The 10,160-nt window shown below is 33.3% G+C and overlaps 1 protein-coding gene across 14 annotated transcripts in view; it reads left to right on the top strand.

Moving 5' to 3' along the window:
• The window catches only part of ZNF280D (zinc finger protein 280D), a 156,963-nt gene that overhangs the window by 47,613 nt on the left and 99,190 nt on the right, over positions 1 to 10,160 (top strand). For all 14 annotated transcript variants that reach the window (XR_003682152.2, XM_028496357.2, XM_055087978.1 and 11 more), the window contains 4 exons: positions 1,812 to 2,035; positions 4,952 to 5,109; positions 5,921 to 6,021; positions 7,039 to 7,185. Coding sequence is in view for 13 of the 14 variants with exons in the window: in XM_028496357.2 (XP_028352158.1) it covers positions 1,812 to 2,035; positions 4,952 to 5,109; positions 5,921 to 6,021; positions 7,039 to 7,185 (630 nt within the window). In the remaining variant the exon portion in view is untranslated. The remainder of the gene's footprint in view (positions 1 to 1,811; positions 2,036 to 4,951; positions 5,110 to 5,920; positions 6,022 to 7,038; positions 7,186 to 10,160) is intronic.

The raw sequence follows: 10,160 nt of genomic DNA, 5'->3' as shown, positions 1-10,160 counted from the left end.
TTTTTTTTTTTTTAATAAATTTTATTTATTTATTTATTTATTTTTGGCTGTGTTGGGTCTTCGTTGCTGCGAGCGGGCTTTCTCTAGTTGCGGCGAGCGAGGGCTACTCTTTGTTGCAGTGTGTGGGCTTCTCATTGCAGTGGTTTCTTGTGTTGCAGAACACGGGCTCTAGGTGCTCGGGCTTCAGTAGTTGTGGCTCTCAGGCTCTAGAGTGCAGGCTCACTAGTTGTGGTGCATGGGCTTAGTTGCTCCGTGGCATGTGGGATCTTCCCAGACCAGGGCTCGAACCCATGTCCCCTGCATTGGCAGGTGGATTCTTAACCACTGTGCCACCAGGGAAACCCCAGTGTGACTTTCTTAAGTTTGAGCTCTTAGATATTATGTGTGTCTTAAGAAGAATCTAGAAACATAGGTAGCAAAACCTTTCTCATTTCCCTCTTTTTATTGTGGTTTCATTTCAATTGTGTTTATACAGAGTGGTAGACTACAGAGAGTCATGTTGTCTTAGAGAATTAATACCCTTATCCTAATTTAGCTTATGGGTTCAACCTTAACTCCTAAGCATAAATTATGTCACTTTTTTGTCAGTTCATTTTATTTAGTATTTTTTTCTCCTCCCTTTTGGATCTATTTCAGATTTTTTTTGTGTGTTATTTCCCTCTGTAGGTTTCAGAATTGACAAGTGAACAAAATAAGTGCTATCGAAGGAAATATTATAGGTCTGTCTTGCATCAAAAGTCCAGCTTCTCATGTGACACAGAAAGTTTCACCAATAATGTAACATTTCAATATGGCAGGAGAGGAAATGGATTTTGTTATTCTTAGAAATGGAATAGAGTTGTGTTTAGATTTTCAGACTTTCTTACGATGCTACTAATTTATGAGATAACATGTTTAGGAAGAGTTTAAGTCAGTTGGTTTATGTTGTAAAAGAATTACATAGGTGCCTTGTTAAAAAATATAGATTTCTGGGCCCTACCTCTAGACTTTGTGGCTTATTGGTCTGAAGTAGGCCCAGGAATTAGCATTTTGACAAGCACTTCTGGTTTTTCTAATGCAGGTCTTCCTTGGATAGCCCTCTGAGTAAAACTGCCTTAGAGAAATTCTAAAACTGAAAATTATGTACAATAAATTAATTATTTTGTTGGAAAAAAAAAGCTCATGTATGAAAGTATTTCACATTGGAACCAGTTTATATGACATCTTGATTTTCCAAATGAGAAACTAAATTTCCCCGTCAAATATATAAGCATTCTAGATTTCAAGATGTTAACTGTTGAAGGTTTCAAGACATAACCGATGGTTCTCTATTTTTTCCCTATGCATTTTTTAGCACCTTGAGTCTAAGGAATGGCAAATTAGCTGTGCTCAATGTCCAGTTCCAACCAGATATTATGAAATTTAGTATGTATATAGTTAAACATATACATTATGGCATGTAAAACATTTCCTTTCTATACTCTGTCATGGCATGGATATGAACAATGTTTAGCTTTAATTTAAGTGTTTTTAAATATTTACATCTGAAAAGACAAATTATAAGGAAAAGACTATTAGATCAATAGTTGACTCCTGGTTTTAAGGTTTTTCTTTTCTTTCTTTAAAAAAATTTTTTTTATTAAGATAATAGATGTTTATTGTTTGAGATTTTGAGAGTATATATATGCACCACAAGCTTTTGGTGAATATTTTTCCAGATATATCACCAAGCATAGTTTTACATGGTCTGACCTTAGTTGTAAACAGAGAACCGTATTTTGGTTTCTAATTGTTTTAAGAGATAATCAAGACTTCTGTTTTTTCTCTTTCAGTACTGTTGTCCAGACATGATAAATAACTTTTTGGGACTGGCTAAAACAGAATTTTCAAGTACAGCAAATAAAAGTAAGACTGTTGATTCAGAAAAAGGAAAACTGATCATGTTAGTTAATGACTTTTATTATGGAAAACATGAAGGAGATGTCCAGGAAGAACAGAAGACTTACACAACCTTTAAATGCTTCAGTTGCTTGAAAATTCTTAAAAATAATATTAGGTATGTTAGCACTTATTTTTATTTCTATTTAAAAATTGGAACGCTACAGATATAAATGTTGTATCTTTATCTTGCATTTTTTAATGTTATTCTAGATAAGAGATTTTAACACTTTGCACTAAGAACAAAGACATATTCTGTTGTTAAAAAGCTTTTGTCCTTTCTTATATTTTAGAGTTGACTCTTGGATCCAGTTAGTTGTATTTCTTTAAAATAACTTAAGAAAGGACAAACTTTATTTCAAATAAAAAAAAATTAACTTCTTTTACCTATATTATCAGTGAGCTAGGACTTTTCATGAGATAATTTTCATATTTAGCTGCTGTTGAATTTTATTTTTTTTCACACCACAAGAAGAACCACTTATTTATGTTTTGTCCAGTTTGACCTCTTATATACTAATCTTGTTTAATGCTCAAATCCCACAAAAGAGTTAGTTACAAGAATAAAATGAGAAGACATATTGTTTGATATTTTGATTGGTTACATAGCTTGACATTTATATTTGGTAAGGTTTTTTACCATCATTTTATTATAAAAATTTTCAACATTCAACAAATTTAAAAATATCTTGTAATGGACACTTGTATACTTATCATCTTGATTCTATCATTAACATTTAACTGTACTTGCTTCATCATACAGCTATTCATCCTTCCTTCAAACTATTTGGGTTTTTTTATGCATTTCAAAGTAAGTTGCAGATGTCAGTGTACTTCCGTCAGTTGACGCATGTGTGTGTGTGCAAACATATATATGCATACCTTTTTATGTTTACCCTTGGTGACTATTATTTGTAGTTAGCATTCTTAGGCACCTATAGTTTACTTGTAGACCCAGCATTTATTTTATTTTCCTGTGAGTTCTTGGGTCCAAGAAGAAGCATATAGAAAAACCCTGAAATATACTGTGATAAACTCCTATAATAATTATTTTTTTATGGTAGTGCTTTGTAGTTTTAAAAATTCTTTTACATATATTATTTCATACGAGTTTTCACATTTATCTCCTTTCATCAAGTTTTAACAACCATCAATAGCTAATGGTCCCAGTAGCTTAACAGAAGGAACATCGTACTTCGTGATATAACACTGAAACAATATTACAATAGAACTCTTTCCCCTATTTTCATATTTTTACCATTTTAATAGTAAAATACACCAGAAAAATCATGTTAATAAATATAGTAAAATGCATAGAAATACGGCTCCCCTGCTTAGTTCTTTGTTATTCTTAAATGTTATATATATATGATATTAGAATTTATTTCAGCAGTAGTTTTTTTTATTTTCCTTTGAGATTAACACATTAATATTAACATATGAAAGTAAAAATTTTGGTTTTTTGTTATTGTTTCAGAATACTAGTTACATATTTCTAGAGTGTCCTAATATCTAGAAATTTTAAGCAGGCAGCATCTGGTAACATCCAGGAATTGAGCGTTTTTTGAAATACTGATTGTTTAGTAAATGTAACCTTAATAGAAAACAATTTATAACCAAAGAAGTTGAATATGTTAAGTAATATTTTACCTTGATAGTAAAAACTGGGAGGGTAAATTGATATTTGTAGAGAATGGTAAGAAGCTGATAGCTATAGATTTCTGTTCTCTGCCCTGTCAACGTATGGTGTTTTTTTTCCCTACATTGAGTGTCACCCAAAACAGGTTTATTTTATTCTGTGAATATCCTTGCAAGATGTTTGCTTTTTTTGTTTCCCTCATTTCCATTTGTTAGTTTAAGTAGTACGAGCTCCTGATGGGGGCTCATATAATAATTGAGAGAAAGCTTGCTAGTTAAGAAATTATTTTATTTAGATACACTGTAATTGGTGAAAGTCGTAAGCTGAGCGTTTAATGGCTCATGACGTTTTCTCTATACGTAAATATTTAGCCAAGACTAGGATTTCCTATAGGTGTTTGTAGAGCTGGTGTAAAAACCAAAGGATGTCTAAAAGATATTTCAAAGTGTACCATAACCTGTACTAAAGAGTAGTGTTGTGCGAGGTGTGAAAAAAAATAAATGTTATAACCTTTATGATGATTGCTATCCAGATTGATGATATTATCACTTAATTTCAACATTATTTCCTTTAGTGACTCAAAGTGAGTAATTGTTAATAGTTGACCCTGTCTAAAAATTGTTATTTTGATTGAATAACTTTACTTTCAAATTCAGCAAAAAGCTTCAGTAAGCTCTTTTAAATAGGCATTCCCATTTATATTGCACTCTCTGTTGTTGAAGGTCATAGTTCCTGCTCATAAGAAGCCTTTTTAGGGAATCTGAAGTAGCAGAATGTAAAACTGAAAAATGGACGTTGCCTACGAAGGGCACAGTCTGCAAGTTAAAATGAACAGTCTTTGCTAACAGTAAACCAGTATCATTAAATAAGACAAAAGGTTCTTGTACTTGTAGGCATTAAAATTGCTATTACATGCATTTAGAAACCAAGACACAAGTAAAAATACCAGTAATTTGTCTTTTAAGCAGCTAGAATTTATTGTATATCTTCATAGCTTAAAAGATTTCTCTCATGACTCTGTAGCTGCTTTTGGTGGTAGAGTTTCCTTCCTTTCAGTATTTTATTTAAAAATGTAAGTAGTATTTCTTGTATGGAGAAGAAACCTGCTGTTTTATCTTTAAAACACTTTTAATAATCTGAAATGATCAAGAGAGCAAATTAGTGATATTTCAAATTAATAATAACTATTTATTTTAAAACAAGGATGAAAGGGTGTTTACTTACTTAATAAAAGTGATTATTTAAAGTGCACACTTTTCTAGAGAACTTTTAAGACTTTTGAGATTTTATTTTCAGTAATCATATCTCTAATTTTAAGATTTAGATTCAAGTACTTATTTGTGAGATTTTTGTTTTTAAATCTGAATTTTTGCACCTGTTGACAATCATTTATAGGTTTATGAACCACATGAAACATCATTTGGAACTTGAGAAGCAGAGCAGTGAAAGCTGGGAAAACCACACCACCTGCCAGCACTGCTACCGTCAGTTTCCCACACCATTTCAACTGCAGTGTCACATTGAAAGTACACACACACCCCATGAATTTTCTAGTAAGTTACAGTTTCATTTAAGTATTGAGTATTGTTGATTTTAACAATGTAAACTCTGAGAAAAGTTTGTTACTGAACTCTGAACAAGTGTGTTAGAAAAATAAGAATAAGAAGATAACTTTGAAATTTGAGAGTAAAGTTGAAAAAGTTAATTTTTAACTTATATAAACTTTTAAATAAAATTAGTTACTGAAATTAAAGTCCCTCTTGTAAATAGTTCACTATGGTAAATAACCTGTGCATTACATGTGGGGGACTAAATTAGAAGCCTCAGATCATAGTTTTCAAATATGAAATCACTGCCCTACTTTTAAACTTGAATAAGAAAAGTAAATACAACGGTAGTTAAAATCACAGATTTTGGAGCAAGACAGCTTGGGTTCACATCCAAGCTCTGCCTCCTAATATGTGATCTTAGTGTGATCTCAGACAGGTCACTTAATATTTGAATAATGGGGATAATAAAAATACCTGCTTCATGTTTTGATGGGAACTGAGTGAGTTAATGTAAGTAAAGTCCTTAGAACTGTGCATGGCACACAGTTAACAACTATGCAACTGTTCACCACTACCACCACAACCAATACTACTACTATTATTATTGTTGTTGTTGATATAGATGTACAAAATGAATTATATATGTATATATCTGATTTTGTTTATTTGCCTCGATAGGATACTTTAAAAAAAAATTGAGGTGTAATTGACATATAACATTGTATTAGTTTCAGGTGTACAACATAATGATTGAATACTTATGTGTGTATATATATCTTAAAATGGTGTAATGTCTTTTTTCCCCCACTTTTAGCCATTTGCAAAATATGTGAATTATCATTTGAAACAGAGCATATTCTTTTACAACATATGAAGGACAATCATAAACCTGGTGAAATGCCATATATTTGCCAGGTATACACATATTTTATTGTATACATCGTGTTTGTTTGTTTGTTATCTCTTGTTTTGGTTACAAGATTTAAACCTATTAGGCCAGACATCAGCAAATTTTTTATATAAAGGGCAAGATAGTAAGTATTCAGGTTTTGAGGATCATAGGTCTCTGTTGCAACTAATCAACTCTGCCATTGTAGCACACAGGCAGCCATAGACAATAAGTGAATGAATGGGTATGACTGTGTTTCAATATAACTTTATTTATGGACACTGAAATTTGAATTTCATGTAATTTTCATGTCATGAAATATATTTTATTTTTCTAACCATTTTGATAAAATTGGTTGCTAAAATTAAAGTATCTTCTGTAAATAATTTATTAGTAGGAAGTCCCTTGGCATAATTCATACATTGTTACGTAGGGTCGGCAGACAGTTGGAATTGGCCCATAGGCCATTGTTTACCCACTCCTGTACTAGACAAAGAAAAGCCCTGTGGCAGAAAGACAAACATGAACTTACCTTACCCTGTAGGGAAGAATGTAGGCATACAAGGGAAATACAAAATGCTTTTACTTCAGAGAACCCTACCAAATGCTTTGGGACTAGTATTTTTCCAGAATTTGGAGGAATGGGAAAGTAAGATAAAAATAAATTGTCACTTCTGTAGCCTGGAGGCCATTTATAATCTAAAGGAAGATGCTATTTTATATAGCAGAAGAACTTTATAGGACCAGAGGTATCAAGTTTGAAAACTCAAGTCAAGATTGGGGGTGACAGATAAAAATATCTGATAAAAATAAGGGAATCTAGTTATATTTTGGGAAGTATCCTTAAGCTTTGAAAGGTAATAACTCTTCTGTCTCAAAGATTATCTTTCGACGTTTGCATTAATGGACTTCTTGGTTGTGTAGGCATCAGAGCTGAATTAATAGTACAAAATATTCTTCTGAACAAGTGACGTATCATTCTTACTTTGAAATTGGATAGCATTATAAGTTTTCAAGTTAAACTAAATCTTTTTTTTTTGTAGGTTTGCAATTATAGATCATCATCATTTTCTGATGTAGAAACTCATTTTAGAACATCCCATGAAAACACTAAGAACTTGCTATGTCCGTTTTGCCTCAAAGTTATTAAAATTGCAACACCCTATATGCATCATTACATGAAGCATCAGGTGAGATTTGCCAGTTTTTATTCCTTTATGTTGTTTTAGAGAAAAGATAGATTATGACTTAGAACATTTGTTAGATTTGTTCTGCAAGGGAAGCAGCGTTGTTCCAAATGACATGATTAATTTGCAATTTATGCTGAATTACCTGTGAAACTTCCACTTCTTTTCCTTGCTTCCTTTCTGGTGATGATGTGGTTCATACATGAAAATTCTGAAAGATAGCTAGAAATAGGAAACCTTGGATTGAAGGAAAAAAGAGAAGATGAGTGGAAGAATATCCAAAAGATCGAATATTTCGAGGCTAAGAATTACCTTCTGAGAAAGGTAATTATCAGGAGCAGGGGAAAAGATAAGTTTGAACTGATAAAGAAGATTGATGACTCATAATCATGTTTTCCTCTTTCTCTTCAAACTTTATTCCCACTTTTAGCTCCCATATTATAAGAAGACATGTTGGCGTCATTGACGAGGAGTGGTCTTTTATAGCTGCCAGGGATAGAGGAAACAGTAGTAACACTTACTGCTTGATATATGAACTCTGGCAAAGAACTGTATTTAGTCCTGCTACGTAATTTTTGGGACCCAGTATTAGTGCTTATACCCATCTCTTGAACTCTGATGTTATACTTACGGGTTCTTTTCCTGAAGCAGTTAAGTCATCCTTTGTTTGGGCTGAAAAGTTTAATGCAACACTGATCCTGTTCTTAAGTGCTTGAAAGAACAATAACAGCGCCTTTGCCAAAACCAGAAGTCAGTGGATTTATTGAATCTGATCATGTAATCAAGTTTTGCCACCTAATTAGCTCATTACATTTTCTTGTTGGTTAAACTGGCATGTCAATTTATTCAGCGTTGGAGCTCACTTTGCTTTCCATTCTAGTCATTAGATAATCATGAAATCGGCTTGTGGTTCTTCATTGGGAAAGATCATAAAAGTAGAATTTCCAAATAAATTTGGGATCACCTATGTTGTGACTGGGTTGCTACCTATCCTTGAGGAGTTCTGGCAAGATCTTTCGATTCTGGGTTTCCCCGGCAATGTTCCATCAGTTGTTAATACATGTCCCCCCCCACCACCAATTGCTACTGGTAAATGAATTTGGTAAAGGCCTAGATTTACAAAATTAAATCATTGTTTCTTTTTTAAAACAGGATTCCTCAGAAATTTTAATATGCTAATGAACATTGTAAATGTCTAGGTAAGGATATAATATGTTTTCCCCAGACTTATTTGGCTATTGAACCCTTTATTTGCTCAATATCTGTTAACATTTCTTGAGGAACAGAGTTTGAGAAACACTATTCTTGGTACTCTGTATTTCTTCTTTGGCTTTTAATTTTCAAAGGGAGAATAAAGTATAAAACAGTAGTTTTATTTCATTATGGGGCTTTTAACATCATTGTCCCCATATGCTATATTAAGCTCCAGAGTGAGATATAGATGTAGTAAGAATGATAATTATGAAGGAGATGTGTGGGCCAACTGTATGGGCTATGTGATTTTTTTTTCTTTTTTTAATGTTTTTATTGGAGTATAATTGCTTTACAATGGTGTGTTAGTTTCTGCTTTATAACAAAGTGAATCAGTTATACATGTACATATATCCCCATATCTCTTCCCTCTTGTGTCTCCCTCCCACCCTCCCTATCCCACACTTCTAGCTGGTCACAAAGCACCGAGCTGATCTCCCTATTCTATGCGACTGCTTCCCACTAGCTATCTATTTTACATTTGGTAGTGTATATATGTCCATATATACACTACCACTCTCTCACTTTGTCCCAGCTTACCCTTCCCCCTCCCCGTGTCCTCAAGTCCATTCTCTAGTAGGTCTGAGTCATTATTCCCATCTTGCCCCTAGGTTCTTCATGAACATTTTTTTTAGATTCCATATATATGTGTTAGCATACAGTATTTGCTTTTCTCTTTCTGACTTACTCCACTCTCTATGACAGACTCTGGGTCCATCCACCTCACTACAAATAACTCAATTTCATTTCTTTTTATGGCTGAGTAACATTGCATTGTATATATTTGCCACATCTTCTTTATCCATTCATCTGTCAGTAGACACTTAGGTTGATTCCATGTCCTGGCTATTGTAAATAGAGCTGCAGTGAACATTGTGGTACATGACTCTTGTTGAATTATGGTTTTCTCAGGGTATATGCCCAGTAGTGGGATTGCTGTGTCGTATGGTAGTTCTATTTTTAGTTTTTTAAGGAACCTCCGTACTGTTCTCCATAGTGGCTGTATCAGTTTACATTCCCACCAACAGTGCAAGAGGGTTCCCTTTTCTTCACAACCTCTCCAGCATTTATTGTTTGTAGATTTTTTGATGATGGCCATTCTGACCGGTGTGAGATGATATCGCATTGTAGTTTTGATTTGCATTTCTCTAATGATTAATGATGGTGAGCATCCTTTCATGTCTTTGTTGGCAATCTGTATATCCTCTTTGGAGAAATGTCTATTGAGGTCTTCTGCCCATTTTTGGATTGGCTTGTTTGTGTTTTTGATATTGAGCTGCATGAGATGCTTGTAAATATTGGAGATTAATCCTTTGTCAGTTGCTTCTTTTGCAAATATTTTCTCCCATTCTGAGGGCTGGTTGTCTTTTGGTCTTGTTTATGGTTTCCTTTGCTGTTCCAAAGCTTTTAAGTTTCATTAGGTCCCACTTGTTTATTTTTGTTTTTATTTCCATTTCTCTAGGAGGTGGGTCAAAAAGAATCTTGCTGTGATTGATGTCCTAGAGTGTTCTGCCTCTGTTTTCCTCTAAGAGTTTGATAGTGTCTGGCCTTGCATTTAGGTATTTAATCCATTTTGAGTTTATTTTTGTGTATGGTGTTAGGGAGTGTTCTAATTTCATTCTTTTACATGTAGCTGTCCAGTTTTCCCAGCACCACTTATTGAAGAGGCTGTCTTTCCTCCATTGTATATTCTTGCCTCCTTTATCAAAAATAAGGTGACCATATGT

Source organism: Physeter macrocephalus, chromosome 11, assembly GCF_002837175.3.
Source record: "Physeter macrocephalus isolate SW-GA chromosome 11, ASM283717v5, whole genome shotgun sequence".
Lineage (NCBI taxonomy): Eukaryota > Metazoa > Chordata > Mammalia > Artiodactyla > Physeteridae > Physeter > Physeter macrocephalus.
Note: the sequence above shows the minus strand (reverse complement) of the source record. Positions and strands in the feature narration are given on the sequence as shown.